The sequence below is a fragment of the Nicotiana tabacum genome, chromosome 17 (genome assembly GCF_000715075.1).
Source record: "Nicotiana tabacum cultivar K326 chromosome 17, ASM71507v2, whole genome shotgun sequence".
NCBI lineage: Eukaryota > Viridiplantae > Streptophyta > Magnoliopsida > Solanales > Solanaceae > Nicotiana > Nicotiana tabacum.
Genome location: NC_134096.1, coordinates 92165677 through 92189266, shown reverse-complemented (window position 1 = coordinate 92189266; position 23590 = coordinate 92165677). Strand labels below are relative to the sequence as shown.

Below are 23590 nucleotides of genomic sequence, written 5' to 3'. Positions count from 1 at the left end.
GATTTGAAAGCATGTCTATTCATTGCTGGAATTACTGAAAATGAACTATAACAGTGTAGCTCGTCACTATCTTCAATTCCTTATTTATTATTGTTACTTGCTGAGTTGGTCGTACTCATACTACACCCTGCACTTCGTGTGCAGATCCAGGTGTTCCCAGACATAGCGGGTGTTGATCCTTTTGCGCAATTGATTTTCCAGAGATTCTGAGGTAGTTGTCATGTTTCCCAGACCTTGTCTCTCCTTCCCTATCTTCTTGTTTACTGTATTTGGTCTCAGACTATTATAAACCGTATTTTCCATACTTTTAATCATATTAGATGATCATGTACTCAGTGACACTAGGTTTTGGGAGTATTTATATTTGTACTTGTGAGATTTCTTCCGCTGAATTTAATCATTCTCTTTTAAATTTAAAAGAATACGTAGTTTATTGAGATTGTCGGCTTGCCTAGTATTGAGATAGGCGCCATCACGACGTGTGGAATTTTGAGTCGTGACAATACTCATCCCGCTAGGAATTCATATGTCTAAAATATCAAATTAATACCCATTTAACATATCCATACCTAGTCCGAATGTACGGGGTGTTACATTATCTCCCCTTGGGATCGTTCGTCCTCGAATGATTGTCCTGACTGTAACTTCGGATAACTTTGGACCTCAAACGGGTCTGGTGGAAACATATGAACAATCAACTTTCATGAACATTTGTATACTAAACTGAACAAACACATGATTAGCGAACTGCTGAGATACTGAACTAAATGACTATTGAATACTGAGCTGATTGAATACTAAAAGACATGGAGATTATAATATAGGGTCTGAATGAAAAGGTTAGTTATCTTCAACATTTCTCCAAAACACTCGCTATCTATCATAGCATAACACAAGCCCCACAGGGCATTATAATGCGCATAACATGAAATATATACGTGAATACTAGTCTGCCATGAATACGTGAATACTGAACTAACATGGATATATGAATATTGAATTGGCATGAATATTTGAGTATTGAACTGACATCAATATCGGAGTACTAAGCTGGCATGAATATCTGTGTACTAGACTAACATGAGTATCTGAGTATTGAACTAACATGAGTATCTGAGTATTGAACTGGCATGAGTATCTGAGTACTGAACTGACATGAGTATCTGAGTACTGGAAACTTGAATGTTATAACATGACACGTGAAGTATTGGGTGTACAGTCGCAAATTCTGGTGGCAACTCTAACTCATAAGCTATTTGCCCGATCTTTTGTAGGATCATATACGACCCGATATATCTGGGACTGAGCTTTCCTTTCTTTCCAAATTTTATTACACCTTTCATAGGTGAAATTTTCAGAAACACCCAATCATCAACTTGAAACTCTAGGTCTCTATGCCGCACGCCCGAATAGGACTTTTGGTGGCTCTGAGCCGTCTGCAAATGATCTTGAATCAACTTGACTTTCTCCATAATCTGATAGACCAAATTTGGTCCCAACAACACTGCTTCACCAACTTTGAACCAACCAATTGGCGATCTACACCTTCGCCCATACAGAGTCTCGCACGATGCCATCTTGATACTAGAATGGTAGGTGTTATTATTAGCAAACTCAATGAGAGGTATGTGATCATCCCAATTACTTTTAACATCAAGGACATATCCTCAAGTGTCTGAATAATGCGCTCTGCCTGGCCATCTTTCTGAGGATGAAAAACTTGTGCCTAATCCTTTCTGAAAGAACTTCTATAAGTTCATTTTAAACTGAGCACCACAGTCAAAATGACAGACAACGGGGTCTCGTGTAATCAGACGATTTCCTGAATGTACAACTTGGCAAAATCTTCTGCTGAATCTGTGGTCTTACCGGTAAGAAGTGAATTGACTTGGTAAGTCGATCTATAATCACCCACTCAAATCATGCTTTCAAAAGGAGTGAGATAATCTTGTTATAACATCTATATTTACCATTTCCACTCATGAATATGTGTAAGCTATGGTAAAACACTGGGCTTTCTGTTGCTCCACTTTCATTTGCCGATACTTCGGACACTTGGCCACAAAGTCTGTGACGTTCTCTCTCTCTTTTTTTTTATCATTCCACAAATAAATCTCCTTGAGATCATGATACATCTTTGGGGAACCTGGGTGGATAGAATACCTGGAATTATAGGCTTCTAATATGATCCTCCTCTCTAAGTCCATCTATGTCATAGTCTGTCTTGGTACCTCAAAGTACCATCATCTCCCCCTTATTCAAAAGCCATCGTCTTATACTTGTGAATCTCCTCTTTCAACTGCAACAAGTAGGGATCATCAAATTTTTTCTCCTTCTCTTTGGCTACTAAAGGGGAACACGTCCTGTTCTAGACAACAACTCTGTCATCTTCGGAGTCCGAAGTCGAACTCCTATCTTGGCTAAGCGGTGAATGCCTTTCACTAGAGTTCTCGTGTCTGCCTCAATCATGAGCTATACTTCCCATACTTGATTATATTTTTAAGGTACTTCCTGAAAACACTTATAGCATTGTTGCGAGCTAAGTCTTTGACCAATACTCCAAAATAAGAGTCTCGTGCAATGGCACTACCCTCGTTATACATAATAGGGCATGATTTTATGGTTTTTATATCCCATGCTAACTATGTGGGTTTCAAATCTCCAACTGGACTTACTGACGATTTTCACATCTCTCCCTTAGAACAAAGGTTAAGGTCTTGTACTTGCGGATCCTTCTCTTTTGTTGGGATCCAAACAACTTTTCTTATCTTCTGCAATTCTTTGCACTTTATGTCAATGACGACTCATCTTTCAACTTGCTTCTGAGCAATCTTTCTTACTAGGAAAAATTAAATAACTTATATAAATGGAAGGCCAATGTATTCACAACTATCAAACACAATCTTAATGATTTAACTCTGCTCACTTTGTCAATCTTGGGGAAACCTCTTTTCGATAACTCTTAAAGGCTATTCTTCTATAGTTTGCACTCTTACTGCTAGCTGATTTTTCTTTCTTCCACTGTCACTGTACTTCAGGTTTAACTTAAACTCATTGGGTTCTAACACGTGTTTGGTGTTTCAAACTATCATCCACTCATTATAGTTAACCTGGCTAAGTAAATCAAATCGTACCTCTATTATCTCTGCTGAAATTGCTAATTCACTATATCTACTCAAAACTTACTTGATATTCCTTACTAACCGCCTACTAGCATCATATTTTCTTGTTCTGCTTTGAATAACTAAAGTGAAGCATAAGGTTATTTCTAACTTCCCTCACCATCCGACCCTATTCTACGGTCGCATACTATATATTTTTTTGAACTATGTACATGGATCACACTTAGGGAAAGTTCATCTGTCTTAAACGAAATTGGAATATCTAACCCCAAACTTTCTATACACTTCAAAATTATATCAGACTAAAAACATCTGGGGTAAACACTTAGTCACATAACCTAAGGGGAAACTGTCATATCTTTTATCTCACAATAACAACTACTTCTTATAGTAACTTACTAACGTGGTACTTTCTAATTCTGATTCGAATAAATCTGAACAACTTAAAATCATTCCCTGAAATTCAATATCGCCTGCTCTTGGTTCTCATTTCGTACATCATATCTTCTAGTCATATGCATGAGTTGTACGAAAACACATCTTTGTTAATAACAAACGTTTTTGACTCCTAGGTATTTTGCCCTTAGGCTCTTTTCTGTCCAAAACTATAGTGATCAATTATGCGCCCGCTGCAGTTAAATTCTTAACCTGTTACACCATGGGGTCTGACATCTAAACTATCATCATCCAACATATGGCTCCATTTTCAAGAATTAAATGAAGTTGTTCTGGGAGGTAAAACACATACGAATACACTACCATCCATATCCTTCAAAGTATACCATCATCTGATAAATTACTTTATGCGCCATCCGGTGAGTCTTGGTCTTAATCCGGACCTAAAATATACGAAGATTTCGCTGTAACCACTGTTACTTACATTTCTTTTTGGCACCCATATGCATCACTGTATACTCACAAGTTCCAGAATTTGGATACATTGAAAATTAGAGATTTGGTAACTAAATAACTGAATACTAGCATACTGAATAACCATAAACCTTCTAACTAAAAGACTGCATAACTGGTAATTGAGATAAACTGATAACCATAAAATATGATAACTGATTTTGTACTTTCTCATAAGGTTATTCTCTAATATGTACACTATCCATTGTATCCCACTTTCAACATCCTCTCAAGTCTCATTTGTTACCAAGCTGTACTCGATAATTATACCCCAATAGGCGATCATATCCTCTAGGACCTTGGGTTTTTCTTGCTCGTCGCTTGGGCATTCGATACGTATGGAATTCGATAGGAACATAAGGTTAACTATTGCTCTAAGCTTCATGGCACGATCTAGAGTAGAAAGAAGTGAGACAATCCTGAATGTCTTGGTAGTTAACCATTTATATGTGTGGCTGGCACACACATATAAAGGAAATTCCACTGGACACGGCTTCATAGACTCCCTAGGACTCTTTAACCTAGTGCTCTGATACCAAGCTTTGTCACGCCCCGAACCTGGGCCTGGACGTAGCACGATACTCGGTGCCTCACTACATATGACCAAGCGAACTAACTGGTTGGCTGAATCAACATGTGATATCATAACATACTGAATACGGAAGGTAAACTAACACATTCTGATATACTGAAAGTCTGAATGATATAAATCAAAGTGTGGAAACACTAATACAAGTCTGAAACATATCTGTAGTCAACATTGCTTAACATGAAAAGCTTGTGACTCTGTCTAACTGTTACTCTAGTCTATCAAGCCTCGAATAAAGTACTGAAAACACTGATTGTCTGAAAAATACTAAAGACTGTAAGGTAATGATAATACCCCGAAAGAACTGGGGCTCACCAAATAGCTGATACGAGAATCCTAGTGCTCTGAATCGTCAATCTGTAAATCATTACATGTATCGTGAGATGCAGGCCCCGGGCAAAAGGGACGTCAGTACTTTTGAATTGCACTGGTATGTAAAGCAACTAAAAGAAAGAATTATAAATGCTAAAACTGAAACTAAGCTGATAACTGAGAATTGATAATTGATAACTGAAATGATAACTATTGAAATTGAAATGATAACTGATAACTGAACTGAACAAAGGAAGTAAGGATATGAATACTCCCTCTTCTGAATGATGAACAACCTGTTTATCTGAATAAATAAATTGCGGCATCAGGCCTAATATATATATGCACAAAATACAGCCTCGGGCACAAGTATACGTATACATAACTGCGGCCTCAGGCCCAAACATGCATATAGCATAAACTGCGGCCTCATGCCCAAACATGCATAAAGCATAAACTGTGGCCTCGGGCCCAAATACAGGTGTTCAACATCCAGGGATTTAAAAATAGGAACTGAGAGTCGTACTGTAATACATGATACTAAAATACTAAACCATATTGAGTTACATGATACTTGAATGCTGAATAGAACTGAACTGAGACATATATTCATATACCTGAATCAAAGTAAAAATCAAAGTAGAAGAAAGACCAAAGCAAAGAGGAAGTAAAACATATACCTAACGTTGGAGTTGGAAGTGGCAGAAGGAAAAAAGGAATGAAGGTAAAAATAGCACGGGCAGCCAGTTTTTAGACTGGTAATTGAAAAACAATCAGCGTTTGCAAAGTCATTGATACATAGCCACTATTTTGCTGTAACATGGAAAGTTACAGTATAATATACTGGAGATTGATGCACCTGTGTATGAACTTCCAGCATATTATACTGGAACTCCAGCATACGGAAAGTTCCAGCATAATATACTGGAGATTGGTGCACCTTTGTATGAACTTCTAGCGTATTATGCTGGACTAGTATATTATGCTGGAACTCCAGTATATTATGATGGAGTTCCAGTATATTCAGTATATTATGCTGGAAGTTCACATGTAAAAAATTCGAACTCCAGTATATTTTGCTGGAATATTTTTTGAATTTTGAACAGTGTTTTTATTTAGACTTATCTTTACATGAAAAGTGACTAAAATTTGATTACTTTTGAAACTGTTGTTATTTTTCAATTACCACTTGTAAATCTGGCTATTTTTGAATTTACTTGGAATGAAGACGTAGGTTATAGGTTAGGAGATTTGGATTAAAAAAAGTAAAGGGTAAAATAGAATTATAAAGTAATAAGTTAGGGCATAATTAGAAAGAAAAATAGGAAACAATCTCACCATACCAAATCAATTGTTTCAAACAATGAGACTTTTCATTGTTCCGGAATAATGAATTTAACAATACAATACAACCAATTTTAACTAAACAATCAAAACAAATATTATTTTGGGATAACAATACAATACGATACAACAAGCAACAACCATCCAAACAAGCTGTAAATCAAAGCTTTACTAATCTCCTGCTTGAGACACTTGTCCACCCCTGACATTCTCAATCAAATTTTATAGAGTCTCAATTAAGATAACACAACAATCAGTGAATGTGTTATTTAGTTACCAAATGTGAATGAAATTGGTTGAATAACTTGTTCATGGGGCAGTGATCTATAAATAATTGTTAATTATTAATCTGGGCGGCTCAAAGGAACTGATGGCTTAAAACTAAAATACATTAAAAGACCCTGAAATTTTTTTCATAAAATCCATACAATATTAAGACAAAAAAAGTCTACATGGCTTTGATCTAGTGGCGAGAGAGGAACGTATAATGTGTGGATTAGGCGCACGTTATATGGTATTGAACTTTCCCCTAGACAAAAATATCGTATTAATTGAAAATGATAAAAGTGTTGAGCCTATTATACATCACGTCTTGAACCTTATGACACTTATCTCAAGGATTTCTTAGTTAAAAAAAATGAGATACAAAAGAACTTGCTTTCTAATGTGTGGATCAATCAAATGTGACAAAAAGGAATAGCTAATTTAGAGAATCTGAGTTGAAATTAGAAAGTAAAATAGTAAAAAATATGAAAAAGGAAAGAAAGAAAAAAAGAAATGATGAGAAGATAAATACATTATTTAATTTAGTGAGAAAAAAAAAGTTTTATCCTATTAACTCATTCAATCCTACCTCTACCAAATTTTAAGAAAATATTAGAATTTTAAATATTTTATCAATAATTGTATAAATATAAATTACATATACCAATTTGTTAGGATCGGGAACCCGGGTAGTGCGGAATTTAGCCAAACAACGGTATAATGACAATAACAAAGACAATGGAGGTTGATAATAACGGCAATTAAAGAATATAAAGAAGACACAAATTTAACGTGGTTCGGTCAAGGTAACTTACGTCCACAAGCGGAGAGGAGCAATTTCACTATACCAACAAGAGTACAAAAGAGAGTATAAATTAGAGTAAATACTCTAATTAATCCCAAATACCCCAAGAGAATAACCTCACAAGATCACTCCAAAGAAAGGATTCACACAAGTGTTTCCCAACACTCACTCTCTTACAAAATACTCTATAATAAAATAAAGGAGGAGAAAGAAAGACAAAAGTAAAAAGCTCTTGAATTGGTGTGTTTTCAAATGAGGAGAAACTCCTCTATTTATAGCAATAAATCCTTGGCCTAATAATGGATATTATGTCATGGCAAATGTCATGATCCACAAATTTGTTATAATGGATATTATGTCATGGCAAATGTCATGAACCACAAATTTGTTATAATGGATATTATGTCATGGCAAATGTCATGAAAATTTGGCCATATTACAAATCTCCACCTTGGCCTAGTTTTGGCTTATATATAGTAAGTTTGCTCCACCTTCTCCGCAAAAACCCCAATGGGCAAAATCATTCTTCATAAATGCCAATCAAGTTCAGGCAAAGCTTGAACTTGGACACAGGAAGAGGTTTTGTGAACATGTCAGCAGGATTGTTTGTAGTGTTGATCTTCTGAACATAGACTTTTCTTTTAGCAATGGTTTCTCGGATGAAATGATACTTTATATCAATGTGCTTTGTCCTCTCATGATACATTTGATCTTGAGTCAAGTGAATGGCACTTTGCCTATCACAGAAAATGGTAATACCACTTTGGTGTAAACTGAGTTCCGCAAATAGACCCTTCAACCATAAAGCTTCTTTGATCTCCTCGGTCACTGTCATATATTCTGCTTCGGTAGTAGATAAAGCTACTACATGTTGTAATATAGCTTTCCAATTAATAGCGCAACCACCGATGCAAAATACATAGCCTGTCAGTGATCTTCTTTTGTCAAGATCACCTGCATAATCTGAGTCTACAAAACCAACCAAAGTGTTAGTATTTCTCCCAAACTCCAAATATGTGTTTGAAGTACCTCGAAAGTATCTGAGAATCCATTTCACAATATGCCAATGTGCTTTACCAGGGCAAGCCATATACCGACTTACCACGCTCACTGCTTGTGAAATGTCTAGACGTGCACAAACCATTGCATACATAAAACTGCCGACTGCACTGGAATAAGGAACCTGTGCCATGTACCTCTCTTCTTTCTCTGACTGCGGGGACTGAGCAACTGATAACTTAAAATGAGCAGCAAGAGGGGTACTAACTGGTTTAGCATCTTTCATGTCAAACCTCTCCAAGACTTTCTCCAAGTACTTCTTCTGGGTCAGAAATAGCCTGTTGGCTTTTCAATCTCTTTTGATCTCCATGCCAAGGATTTTCTTAGCTGCTCCCAAATCTTTCATCTCAAATTCACTTTTCAGCTGACTTTTCAAGTTGTGAATTTCTATTAAATCCTTAGCAGCAATGAGCATGTCATCAACATATAATAATAGGTACACAAATGAACCATCATTTAACTTCCGGAAGTAAACACAACTATCATACATGCTCCTCGAATAACCATGACCCAACATAAAGTAATCAAACCTTTTATACCATTGTCTTGGATACTGCTTTAATCCGTACAAGGATTTCTTCAACAAGCAAACATGATCTTCTTTTCCTTCAATTTCAAATCCTTCGGGTTGATACATGTATATTTGTTCCTCAAGTTCACCATGTAAGAAAGTTGTCTTAACATCAAGTTGTTGTAATTCCAAATCATACATGGCAACGAAGGCAAGCAAGACACGAATAAAGCTATGTTTAACAACAGGTGAGAAAATATCATTAAAATCAACTCCTTGTACCTGACTATAGCCCTTTGCAACTAATCGTGCCTTATACATCGCATCTTCAACCCCTGGAATGCCATTTTTTTTCTTAAAGAACCATTTGCAACCAACAATTCTTTTTCCTGATGGCTGCTTCACAAGAGACCAAGTACCATTCTTGTGGAGAGACTCAATTTCTTAATTCATTGCAATTAGCCACTTGGCTGAGTCAGCACCAGAAACTGCTTCTGTATATTTTGATGGTTCTCCAATTTCTTCCTGTGCAATTGAAAAGGCAAATGCAACATAATCTCCAAACCTTAATGGTTGTTTACCTTCTATTCTTGGTCTATGTTTGGCTATAGAATACTCCTCTTCTTCTGGTTTAACTTCAGGAGTCTCAACTTCAGGAATTTCAGCTTCTGTCTCTACTTCAGAAGTTTCAACTGTATTTTGTTCCAAAGTTGATGAGCTTGGCTCAGAAGGAATGCCAATCTCAATCTCCACCTGGTTTTGTGTACTCTTTCCTTTATCTATATTACAAGAACTATAAGACTCTTTTCTAGAATGTAACATAGAGGATTCATCAAAGGTTACATCTCTGCTAATTATAAATTTTGGTGACGTAGGATTAGGATACCATAGTCGGTATCCTTTCACCCCAGATGCATACCCAAGGAAAATGCACTTTTTAGCCCTTGGTTCTAATTTTCCATCATTTACATGCATGTATGCAGGGCAACCAAATATCTTTAAATCAGAATAATTAGCAAGAGTACCTGACCACATTTCCTCTGGAGTCTTAAAGTTCAAAGGTGCAGAAGGAGCTCGGTTGACAATATAACAAGCTGTAGAGATAGCTTCTGCCCAATAGGCATTTGTCAACCCAGCATTTGAAATCATGCAATGAGCCCTTTCCAAAAGAGTTCTATTCATCCTTTCTACCACACCATTTTGCTGAGGTGTCATTCTCACAGTACGATGTCGAGCAATTCCTTCATTCTTGCAAAATTTGTTGAATTCATCATTACAAAATTCTAAGCCATTATCTGTTCTAAGCCGCTTAACCTGTTTTCCTGTTTGCTTCTCAATCAAAACTTTCCATTGTTTGAAATTTAAGAAAACATCACTTTTATTTTTCAGGAAATAAACCCAAGCTTTCCTTGAATAATCATCAATGAAAGTTAACATATACCTGGCACCACCTTTTGATGGGGTACGTGAAGAACCCCAAAGATCTGGATGAATGTAATTCAAAGTACCTTTTGTTCTATGAATCGCTGGAGATTTGAAGCTGACTCTTTTCTGCTTCCCGAACACACAATGTTCACAAAACTCCATATTTCCGGTACTTTGGCCACATAAGAGACCTCTTTTACTGAGGATGGTATGACTTTTTTCACTCATATTCCCCAATCGCATATGCCACAATTTGGTGATATCAAAAACAGATTTATCTCATATTGAAACTACAGCAGCACCTGTAACAGTAGATCCCAAAAGAGTATACAACGTACCAGATCTGCGTGCTTTCATGATCACAAGAGCACCATGAGAAATTTTCAGAACTCCACCTTCACCTGTGTATTTACACCCAAGAGATTCTAGAGTGCCCAAAGAGATGAGATTTTTCTTCAAGTCAGGAACATGTCTAACATCGGTGAGAGTTCTCACCACACTATCGTGCATTTTGATTCGGACTGTACCTTTTCCAATAACTTTGCAGGCAGCATTTTTGCCCATCAAGATAACTCCACCTCCAATAGATTCATATGTGGTAAATAAATCCTGACTGGGACACATATGATAAGAACAACCCGAATCTAAAATCCACTCATTGTTATATTTGAAACTATTATTAGTTGCTAAAAAAATAGTTCCCTCAATCTCATCAGCAACTACACTTGTTTCGGCAGTGTCAGTATTTTTGTGCTAATTTTTGTTTTCTGTATGCTTTTCATTATTTTTCAATTTAAAGCATTCAGAAATAATATGACCTTTCTTATGACAATATTTGCACATGACATTTCTGTATCTGGATTTTGACCTTGATTTAGGTTTCTCGCTACTTGAATCTTTCTTATTAGATCTACCTCTTATGAATAAGCCTTCCCCTTGGTTCCCACTAGTTTCCCCAGTAATATCTCTATCTATTTGTTCTTTTGATTTCAAAATATATTTGATATCTTTATAGGAGATATTATCCTTTCCATAAAGCATAGTATCTCTTATATGTTTAAACGACTGGGGTAAGGAAACAAGCAATAACACAGCTTGATCCTCATCTTTGATTTCAGCATCTATGTTACTTAAATCCATAAGAAGAGAATCAAAAGTATCAAGATGTGTAAGTATAGAGGTACCTTCAGCCATACGAAAAGTGTAGAGTTTTGCTTTAGGTAATGCCTATTTTCTACTGTTCTTTTCATATATAGGGTTTTAAGCTTTTCCCATATGCCTTTGGCTGAGCTTTCTGCTGCAACTTCACGCAAAACCTCATTTGAAAGATTTAAAATAATACCTGCTTTTGCCTTATTTTCTATGACGGCAAACTCTTCGTCCGTCATTTTATCCGACATCTTCTTTTTTCCTTGCAGTGTCAAATCTAAGCCATCCTGAATTAGGATAGCTTCCATCTTTAATTGCCATATTCCGAAGTTTGCACGTCGGTCAAATTTCTCAACATAAGACTTTGTTAGAGTCATTTTGGCTTTTTAAACTAACTCGGTTAGATATGGCTCTGATACCAATTTGTTAGGATCGGGAACCCGGGTAGTGCGGAATTTAGCCAAACAACGGTATAATGACAATAACAAAGACAATGGAAGTTGATAATAACGGCAATTAAAGAATATAAAGAAGACACAAATTTAACGTGGTTCGGTCAAGGTGACCTACGTCCACAAGCGGAGAGGAGCAATTTCACTATACCAACAAGAGTACAAAAGAGAGTACAAAATTAGAGTAAATACTCTAATTAATCCCAAATACCCCAAGAGAATAACCTCACAAGATCACTCCAAAGAAGGAGTTCACACAAGTGTTTCTCAACACTCACTCTCTTACAAAATACTCTATAATAAAATAAAGGAGGAGAAATAAAGACAAGAGTGGAAAGCTGTCACGACCCAAAATCCATTAAGGTCGTGATGGCACCGGACACCGCTGTCAGGCAAGCCAACAATACAAACTTCACTTAATTACCCATTTTGGTATTTTTGAAATTAAAATTTCTTCAATGAAATAGTAAAGATAAAACTCATAGAGTAAATGATAAATAATTTTAGCAACTAAATTTCTAAACAATTCACAACCATTCCCAAAATCCGGTGTCACAAGTGCATGAGTATTTACTAGGGAATTAAAATAAAATACAGCATTTGTCCAGAATACAAATTAGACAGGAAAATATAATAACTCTGAAGGAGACTCTGTTAGCTGCAGATCGTAATATAGAATGCAGCTCACCTATGTCCCCACAATTATTAACCACACCTCTGCGCCCACAAGGCCGCTATACATATATGTACCTGCACAATAAAATGTACAGCAAGTGTAGTATGAGTACGTAAACAACGTGTACCCAGTAAGTATCAAGCCTAATCTCGAAGTGGTAGAGACGAGATGGTCGACTTTGACACTCACTATGGGTCAATAATAATAACTGAAATACAACTAGAATATCTAAATCAGCATGATTCACAGAATTTACAATAATTTATTTAACCAGCGAAAATAATCATATTCCTTCAAATGCAACAATTCTCAATATATTAATTAAATTCCTTAAATTCAAATAATTTCCAATTTATCAATTAATCTCATTTACAGGAATAACAATTAATTCCTTAACAAGCAGGAATAATAATTCATTAAATTTTAAAGATTCTCCAATTTATCAATTAGCTTCGCAAGCTTGAAATAACTATTAAAGTATCATGTAATTATTATTATTAAGCACGATTTCTGTCGAGGATGTACTGCCCGATCCAGAGTGTCGTGTACACTGCCGAGGGACGTGCGGCAGGATCCATAGATGCATCTATCCTGCCGAGGCATTCGGCCTGGTCCACAAGAAAGAAGGACATTTTCTTGTGTACATCCGAAAGGAGAGTATATTTATTATAAGATAAATTCGGGAGGAAGAACAGTTTCTTTTAACAATTAATTAATTTAAACAGAAAATCAAGCATATGAGATTTTCATCCTTTAATATCTTTATCTAACAATTCACAATATATTCATATATATCAATTAATATTAATTAAACAAAGAATACAATTTACACAAGTAATTCATGCTTTGAGTCCTAAACTACCCGTACTTTAGCATTAATAGTAGCTACGCACGGACTCTCGTCACTTCGTGCGTACGTAGCCCCCGCAATTAGCAACAATTATTCAATTTAATCCCTATGGGATAATTTCCCCCTCACAAGATTAGACAAGAGGCTTACCTCGTCTCAAAGTACACTTTCCGATTACCACGTCGCGTTGAATTCTCGATTTGATGCCGAAAATCCAAAACTATCCAAATATTATACAAAATAATTAATATATGCTAAATGATTCGAAATTTATCTATTAAATAAAATAAATTACCTTATCCAAAATGGTAAAATTCACCCCGGGCCCACATGCTCGGATTCTAAAAATATTCAGATGAAAACGTTACCCATAATCTCTAGAACTTAAATATATAATTTCTACCCAATTCCATAACTATTTTCGTGGTTAAAATCTCACTTTTATAAAAATCTAGGTTTTTCATCTAAATCTTTGATTTCTAAGATTTACTAGTTATAATCTACCTGTAATCTATGTATTTAACTCAAGGGGTGTGGAATTAACTTACCTTCAAATTGCTAGTTAAAAACTCCTCACAAAGAGCTCTGAAATCGCCCAACAATGGATGAAAAATAGAAAGAAATGGACTGAGTTTTCGTCCATTTTAAAGTTCTACCCAGACAGGTTTTTCGCGCCTGCGGAAGGAGTACCTCACATGCGGCCTTCGCACTTGCGGAAATTCCTCGCAGGTGCGCATTTTCGTTCTTTTCCTGGTTCTGCACCAGCGGAAGAAGTGCACGCTTCTGCGCAAGCGCAGGTGCGCCCATCCCTTCGCACCTGCGCATTTTTCCGCTTCTGCGCACAAGGCCATCGCACCTGCGCGTTCGTAGGTGCGCCAAATGCTTCGCATCTGCGATGGCTGGGCAGGCTTCTCTCGTTCGCACCTGCGAGCTCGCACCTGCGGTTGTCCAAGCGCAGGTGCGATTATGACAGTAGCTAGGAGCTTCAGTCCTTGCTCAATTTTCTAAAATTGGTCCGAGCCTCGTCCGGTTAATACTCGGGACCCCCGGAGCCCCACCTGAACATATCAACAGGTTTGAAATTATAAAACAGACTCGCTCGAACTCTCGAAACGCGTAAAACAACATCAAATCTAAGAATCATACACTAAACCAAATTGATTCAAACTTAAGAATGTTCTTCAATTTACTTCCAATGCGCCGAAATATACTTAAACTATTCAAAATGACACGAAAATTTGCGTGCAAGTCTTAAATCACTATACGGAACTATTCCCAAACTCGGAATTCCAAACAGAATTCAATTACTCAAAAACCTACCCCAAATCAAATTTTAAAGAATTTTAAACCTTCAAATAGTTAATTTTTACTATTAAGCGTCAAAACGCTCCCGGGTTATCCAAATTTCAATTCGGACATACGCCCAAATCCAAAATCATCATACGAACCTATTGGAACCGTCAAATCCCGATTCTGGGGTCGTTTTCTACAAATGTTGATCGAAGTCAAACTTGACCTTTTAAAGCTAATTTAAGGAACCAAGTGTTCCGATTTCACCCCAAACGTTTTCAAATCCCGAACCAACCATCCCTGCAAGTCAAAAATTATTAAAAGCACATACGAAAAATTTTATTTTAGGGAAGGGGATTCTAAAAGTTAAAATAACCGGTTGGGTCATTACAAAAGCTCTTGAATTTGTGTGTTTTCAAATGAGGAGAAACTCCTCTATTTATAGCAAGAAATCCTTGGCCTAATAATGGATATTATGTCATGAAAAATGTCATGATCCACAAATTTGTTATAATGGATATTATGTCATGACAAATATCATGAACCACAAATTTGTTATAATTCATATTATGTCATGGCAAATATCATGAAAATTTGACCATATTACAATTATATAATGATATAATAGTACTTTATATTTTTTGGGGCCTTAAATATTTGGGGGCCTAAGGCAAGAGTTTCTCTTGCCTTACCCTAGAGCCGCCCTTGATTAGAGTTTAACAAATTTTTCCCGTTATAAATAAAAAGCAGAAACAACAACATTCTAGAAAGTATAGCCTAACTTAGAACAGATAGGAAGAACAGAAAGGGAGTCGAAAATATTATAGTACTATATATAAAATGTTGCTCCAACGATTAAATAAAGACTAGTTTAACTCTTCTAAATGTAAAACTTTATAATTTACTAGATAATAAGTGAATCTAAAATATAATATTCCAAAAAAGAAAAAGAAAAGTTTTTCCAAATCAATAATGAACATTCTTTTTGAGATACCACTAGTTTTTTAACCGTCTGAATCTTAATTCCCACATGTGAATTTTATTCAAGCATCCCACAATATTTTATTTTCTAAAAGTGTACCCAAAAAGAAAAAGGACGTGTGACCGCATTGAAAAAGATAGAGCTCCAACATCTCAATGTTATGATATGTTAATAAGGACATTGTTTCGTTAAAACTTAAAAGTTGATTTTTTTTTTTTTCCTGTTGTGTTAACGAATTCAAATGTTAAAAACAAGAAGTAATGTCGTACGAATTGAAGTGATAATTTGCAAGATATGTTAAAAATAAGTTTGGTTTGTTGAATATTATAAGGCATTAGGAACAGGGGCGGATATAGTATATTATTACCGGGTTCAATTGAACTCATAACTTTTGACGCTGAATAAATTTATGTGTAAAAATTTATTAAAATTACAAAAATAATAGATATGAACTCATAACTTTAAAAGTTGAACCCATAAAATTTAAATTCTGAATCCGCCTCTGAATTTGTAGAACTCTTATTTAAGTTTCATGCATTTTGATTTTTGAGTTTGAGAAATTCTAGTACTATAAACACTCGGATAAGTACTTATTGTTGTGAATTGCGAGCTCGCAACGAGGACCTGAAAATAGTGCAAGACTTGCCAAGAAAGAACATAGTAGAAGTAGAAGTATTGGTATTCCATTCCTTTCATTTACATGATACTTGGTCTTTCTTTTCTAAATTTGTTTAGAAAAGCTTTTAAAACAATATTATACTTAACATATTGATGACCACAATATTCTATAGTAGTATGTTTTAGTATGTTATGCATGTTTAGGTTACATGTAAGGGCCGAACTAGGTGGTGGCAAGGAGTTAAATTAAATAGATTACCTTTATATGAAAAGGAAATTAAGTCAAGGACCCTGTTATATTTGGTACGATAGTCCTATGTTCCTACTCAGAGGCACTTATAAAGGACAATTAATCTCCACATAAAATCCAGCATTAGTTTGTACCATGCATGTTTGCTTGGGTTGAAGAAATCTAATCCTCACATAAAAATCAACATTAAGTTGTATAATGTTTGGTTGTTATTTTTTGTGTTCCTCATAAATTATATGTGAGATAAGAATATTAGAATTAATTGATGCATAACTTATCCCTAAACCAATCGATCCACAGTGTTTAGATCTTTGTCATTATATAAATAGATTTTTAATGAATTAGAAAGAAAGTATATCTTGCTTCCTTTACCAAAATCACATATCTTACTGTCCCCACACGCAAAACAAATGAGAACATTGCTTTTGAAGCTGGTTTTGCCCTAAATACATGCAAAGGAGATTAGTCAAATTTCAGTCGTCAATATTGTATATATGTAAAAGTAAAAGTTGTCATTTTTCCCTTAGAAAACCAGTTTCCTTAGTCTAAATTCACCATAAATATAATGGCGTTTGAACTTTAAACTTCTACCGACTGATACATAGGGATTAGAGTCATCGTATTATTGGATAGAGATAAAACTACAGCATTAACTACGGTCTAAACACAATACTGTAGCATTTATTCTAAAATAATTGACTAGTTGTAAGTCTTCCCCTATGTATTCGCATTGGCATGTGACCATTTTTCGTAACCTGAGCTTCCTCATTTGCTTCCAAATCTCAGATCTCTAATCTTTTACATAATTGTACACACTATATATTTTATTTAGCAACTCTTTCCCTGTCCTTTTTACTATATAATATGCATATTAAACCATCCTGGAACCTTCACTTCACAGTTCATAGGCAGTGGCATTTTTGTAGTCACTTAAATAGGTGATAGTGATACTGATATCAATAGATGTCAGCCCACACTAGCAGCCTGGCATTGACAGTAAGTTCCCAACATTTATTAGAATACATTGCAAATAGTCCCATTCTTATCAATATATTATCGAACATAAGGGGCGTAACTGGTAAAATTGTTGTCACCTGACCAAGAGGTCAGGTGTTCGAGCCGCGGAAATAGCCTCTCGCAGAAATGCAGGGTAAGGTTGTGTACAATAGATCACTGTGATCCGGTCCTTTCTCGGACGCCTGAGCCTTGGCGTAACTGGTAAAGTTGTTGTCATGTGACCAGGAGGTCACGGGTTCGAGCCGTGGAAACAGCCTCTTGCAGAAATGCACGGTAAGGCTGCGTATCATAGTTCATTGTGGTCCGACCCTTCCTCGGACCCTGAGCCTTGGCGTAACTGGTAAAATTGTTGTCATGTGACCGGGAGGTCACGGGTTTGAGCTGTGGAAGCTGCCTCTTGCAAAAATGCAGGGTAAGGCTGCTTACAATAGATCATTGTGATCCGGCCCTTCCTCGGACCTTCACATGGCGGGAGCTTAGCGCACCGGATAGCCCTTTTTTTTTATCAATATATTACTAGTCAACTAGTAGTCCATCTTTGTATTCACCTTTGCCATGCTTGCAACTTGACTTGGCAGCCCATAATAGTAAGTGTGGTATTATATATGGTTCAATGTTTTTCATAGTTTCATCTTGTAGCTGATCATATGTGCTGCTATTCCCAGAATCTTGCAATATTCAATGCCTACGTAGGATGTTACTAGTTGAGATCATTCCCCTTAAAAAACAATGGGGTGTGCTGTTTCTGTCTACGCGGTTGGAAAAAAGAAGAAGAAGAACATCATTCCTGAAGTCAGCATTTTTGTCCCTTCAATGCGTGTTCCTGTTCAATGTGATATCCAGAGGACACTCAAGGGTGTGATTCCTAAGGATCTTGCTGATAGACTAACTTCTATAAGGAATCAGATTGTGCTGATCGCGCAAGATACAGGTATGAACTAACAATGGAAACTCTGCTTATACTTGAGTATCGTTCGTACACTATCTTTTGATTACTTTCATTGTATATGTTCTCCAGATGTTTCTGCCATTGATGAATTACAACAAGCTCTCGAGGAGTATTTGTCTCTTCTTGTTGGCCTCACTAGAAAAGGTTTGCACCCTTTTCAGATTTGTGTACTTTATAGTTTGGCTGCGGGTATATCAAAAACAGCCCCTCTAATTTCTAGGTATGGGTAAGGTCTGCGTACATGCTATCCTACCTAGACCCCACTTGTAGGATTATACTGAATTTGTTGTTATTGTTGTTGTATAGTTTGCTACTCATACTATTTTGGTGCTAATCGATGATCATGTCATTATACAGAATTTGGGCTTCAAGACTTGATTGGATTTAAGTGGAGAAACTTAGAAGATGGGCAAGAGGTTCAATATTTTTTATCAATTCTTGAATTTCTGTAAATGTTGAGTGGTTATCACTTGTTGACAAGCTTTATGATCTTTTATTAGCAGGAAATATCTGTAGCAAACTCCTGGTTTGAATTACTGTCTGTCCTCCACATGATGGCAATGTTAACATTAGTAGAGGCAAATATGAAGTTGATACCAAAAGACAGTGCTATGACTGAACGTGTTGTATCCGGAGGTATTGTGGTTATTAATGTTAACTTAACCTCAAAGTCTGATCAGCAATGATCAACATCGTTTCCTTTTCAGATTGCATGAGGGATGCTGTTGATTTGCTGCTAAAAACAGCAGGTTATTTGGATTTCTGTGTTCAAGATGTTCTTGTCCACTTACCACCTGATGTTAAGTATGTAAATATATGTTCAGCTTTTCTGTCTTATTTTTACAGTTATATCTGTTCTTTGTCATATTTATTAGGTTATCCTAACTTGAACAGGAACAGATTGCCTAAAGATTTGCGTCAGGGTATTCTTGAAGCCACCTCAACCCAAGCACTAGCCCAGGTATATGTTACTCGTCGATTAATTGGAATACAATTTTTGTTTCCTTATACACAATAAAATCAATGAAAAGATAACTGTTTTACATGTAGTTACTGGAAAGCAGCACATTAAGAAAGAGCTAAGGCGAAATGGAAATAAAATCAGATCATTATAACAATATTCTCCAAAATGGAAATCCTGTTAGATGATTAAGAAGCTATTGAAATTCATAGAAAATACGTTGACTGATTCGTGACACTGCTTGAGTGATATCTCAGGGAACTGAAATTCAATTAGGTTTGGCTCTTGAAAGTCAGAATGCGACTTTATCAGTGAAGAGGAGGCTGGCATGTGAAGCAGTAAGCTACTATGGACAGGTACTTAAAACTGTGTTTTCCCTTTATTAATGCTGATTTATTTGCTAGAAAATTTTCTCCCTATTACTCGTCAACTTGACAATTCCTGCTTGTTCATTATATCAAACTCCTGATTCCTGAACATCAAGAGTGGCAAATCTGAAACACCAGGATTGAGGCTTATATCTGAACTCAATTAGTAGTTCGATATTAAGGACTAGTCGACTTTGTCCTAGTTTGTTTTTTGCATCATATGATTGTGTAGTTCTGACTGTTCACTCCATCAATTGCACATCACCAGTGTTAATCTTGGACTTCTTTCTTCTTCTTTTTTGCTATTTCAGGCTCTTTGCTGCTTGTCTGGACATAATAATTTCCATGGAACAGCGAAAAAACATATATTATTCATCAAATGGAAGTATCTTGAAGCAAAGGTTTATTTTTTGTACCAAACTTGTTAATTTCTTGTTAAGCTTTTTTCATATTCTTTCACTTTTCTTGCTCATATATGTGAATGGCATAGTCAGGCTGTAGCTTACTATTACCACGGTATAATCGTCGACAAAGGCACAGAACCTTCCTCCCATGTTAGTGCACTATGTTGTTTCCTCGCAGCAGAAGAATTACTTACAGAAAGCAAAAAGGCCTCCTTAAGTTTTTGCCTTGCAGAACCTGTGACAAGGTTTGTATCTCTCTTCTTTTTACATTGCAAACAAAGAACATTGGCGTAACTGGTAAAGTTGCTGCCATGAGCCGTGGAAACAGCCTCTTACATAAATGCAGTTAAGGCTGCGTACAATAGACCCTTGTGGCCCGGCTCTTCCCCGGACCCCGCGCATAGCGGATGCTCAGTGCACCAGACTGCCCTTTTAAACAAAGAACATTCCTACTTTGTTATGAAGTTACAAACCATTATAACTAACTTTCCTTGTTGTCTATTTGCAATAGAACTCCTCCGCCATGGGGTGTTATGAAACATTTAAACAAAAAAGTCCCCGAAACTGCTGCCAGAAAGACTCAGATGTATGGCTATCTTTTGGATCAAGAAAAGTGAGGATTACATCTTACACATTGAAACATTGTTCTTATGCCTGAAAATTTAATACGCTTACATTTATATATGATGATTTTTTAAGCAGAGGTCAAGCATTGCCCGATCTTCCAGAATTCCAGTTGTCGCTCAAACCTGACGAATATACATTGCCAGAAACAGATTCAACATGGAATAATGAAATACCTGGACAAAGCCTCAAAGAACATCTCAAAGATTGTGAAGATGGGGTGGAAACTGAATAACACAGTGGACATTTTGAAATATTTGTACATTTTAACTATAGAAGTGTATTCGTCCAACATAGGAGTATTTGTCTAAACTACTTTTTATCTCTGTTTTAACATTTTATTTTATTAATATAAAGAGATTCTTTCGGCCGTATCTGCTAGCTGCTGCTGCTTCCCATAAGGTAACAAGGGAAAAAGGTTTGACACTTGATCAAAAGGTCATTTTAAAGAATCCAATGAAGCAATCAGTCACAACTACTGAATTCAACACTAATTTTAATTAATGAAGCTTCGTTTTTGGTCAAGTCAATCCAAGCATTAAACAATGGTATCTGACAAATTAAGGTTTCTAATTTTTGTTACTGATAGTGATGTCGAATTGCTCATGTGCCCTTTTCTTTATAATAACTTAAAGATTACTAGAAATTACTTAATTTATATACACTGACAATTTACTGAAGTGTTACCTTATTTGCAGTTTAATTTAATATGTTATAGCAGTTAATAAGTCTATTAAGTATATAAAGTTAAATTCATATACTAATTACCTTTAATTAGGATGTCATGCACTAACAAAAAGTAATATTTTACTATTAGGACTTAACAGAACTTCATCGTCACTTTCTTATAAACTACAAATGCTAACAAAAAAGTACTCCCTCCGTTTCAAATTAGATAAGATACTTTCTTTTTTAGTCTGTTCCAAAATAAATGACACGTTTCTAAATTTGGAAATAATTCAACTTTAAACTCTTTATTTTACATATTTTATCCTTAATGAGAAGCTTTTATAATCACACAAATGTCATGGCCCCACAAAGGTTTTACCCCTTAAACTTTTAAGACCACAAGTTTCAAAAGTCTTTCATTTTTTTCTTAAACTTTGTGCCGAGTCAAACTATCTCATCTAAATTAAAACAGAGAGAGTAATAAGTAATATTCTACTATATCAACTCGGGGGGCTGTTTGGAATTAATTAACATACAGCATACTAACCTAGAGCACTTCAATAATCAAACCGAAGGTAAGCTTTCTTACAGTCATCAATTACTGTTTATCAAAAGCAATGAATTCGAATATGTACCAAACAATTTAAACCCCACATTGGATTCTCACAGTACATTATTATTTTATCTTTTAATTACCAGTGAAACATTATGATGAAGAATTGGATTTCCAAAATACAGGTTTCGGCTGCAGTGGCGACACGTGAAGCAAGACATTTAAAATTGTTTTGAAAGGGTAATTCCTTCTTTATCCATGTATAGGAATGATTCGGTTCGATCAATATTTTATAAAATTTGTATCATATCAATTTTTTGATTATTTTATGATGTATAATCAAAATTAGACTTTTAAAAATCGTACCAATCATGTCGGTTTCTCTTCGGTATCGGTATCGATATGGTTTGATTAATTTTCGGTATTTTTTTAAATGTCATTAAAAAGTCATTAGTAGAAACATAATGCAATAACATACATACTTTGATAGGACTTATCAAAACTCTCTAGACAATTTTACTATTTAAAAGGTGATGAACTAAGAAAATATGAAAGATGATTAGATTATAGATTTATCAACTATTCTATAATAGCGTAAAAGAAACTAAGCAAAGACAAAGAAAATATAAATCACATGGGTGGAAAGATATTAAGCAAGTTGAAACTCAAGAATAAAGTCTATAGAAGATTAAATATTTAAAAATATAAATTTAAATCATACGAAAATTCAATACATTGTAATTTGTTACTCATAATCGCTAGATTACCTTGTGTCTTGCTAGTGAATATGCTGGAAATAATTTAGTTTCAATAGGAGTAGTATAATAGGTTTGGGAAATAGAATTCTGGGTTTAATTAACTGTTGGCTTGTAACCGTTTTTATAATTTCAAGGCCCAAGGAAAAATTTAATGTTTTATTATTTTTAATATTAATATATTTTTCCCATGTAAATTTATTTGGTACGGTTCGGTATTTTTCGATTTATTTTTCATAAAATAAAAAACCTACCCTAATTATCTGTACGGTTATAAATTTATATAAAAACCTACGGTTTTATTAAAATAAACCGAAAAATCGGTTCGGTTCGATACGATTCGATCGGTTTAGTCGGTTTTTAAATATCCATTGACACCCCTATCTATATATTAAAAATCATGATATTGCTAATGTCATGATTTATTATGTATAAGAAAAATACTAAATATGGTGTTATACATAAGTTGGAAAATACTATCAAACAAGGAACTAATAATACCAAAACTAATACATATATTATTTTCGCTAATATATCCTATCAAACTACCCCTGAAAATCTTATAAGGAGGACATTTTTCAAAGCATCAAGTGGAAAAAAAAAAAAAAAAAAGGAAGATAATTGTGAAATAAATTAAGTGCTAGGATTCACTGTTGTAATTTCTTAAAATTAAGTGGAAAGAA

General features: G+C 35.3%; 1 protein-coding gene across 3 annotated transcripts; it reads left to right on the top strand.

Moving 5' to 3' along the window:
- Positions 1-17521: 17521 nt before the first annotated feature.
- On the top strand, positions 17522-21304 carry LOC107792192 (uncharacterized). Of its 3 annotated transcripts, none has more exons than XM_016614384.2 (12): positions 17522-17603; positions 18290-18555; positions 18643-18717; positions 18931-18989; positions 19077-19209; positions 19281-19377; positions 19468-19534; positions 19792-19890; positions 20214-20303; positions 20397-20551; positions 20818-20919; positions 21009-21304. In XM_016614384.2, exons 2-12 carry the CDS (start codon positions 18354-18356, stop codon positions 21163-21165), a joined length of 1236 nt encoding a protein of 411 aa, XP_016469870.1. In that variant the 5' UTR covers positions 17522-17603; positions 18290-18353; the 3' UTR covers positions 21166-21304. The 3 variants fall into 3 exon arrangements, with proteins under 3 accessions (XP_016469870.1, XP_016469868.1, XP_016469869.1); XM_016614382.2 differs by having other exon boundaries at positions 19074-19209; XM_016614383.2 differs by lacking the exon at positions 17522-17603 and adding an exon at positions 17623-18211 and having other exon boundaries at positions 19074-19209.
- The last annotated feature ends 2286 nt before the right edge of the window (positions 21305-23590 follow it).

Excerpts from the sequence above, each read along its gene's own strand:
- LOC107792192 (XM_016614382.2), top strand. The coding sequence starts at position 18,354 with ATGGGGTGTGCTGTTTCTGTCTACGCGGTTGGAAAAAAGAAGAAGAAG. Across the intron at positions 19,535-19,791 it reads CAACCCAAGCACTAGCCCAG|GGAACTGAAATTCAATTAGG; the intron begins GTATATGTTACT and ends GTGATATCTCAG. Across the intron at positions 20,920-21,008 it reads TATCTTTTGGATCAAGAAAA|AGGTCAAGCATTGCCCGATC; the intron begins GTGAGGATTACA and ends TTTTTTAAGCAG.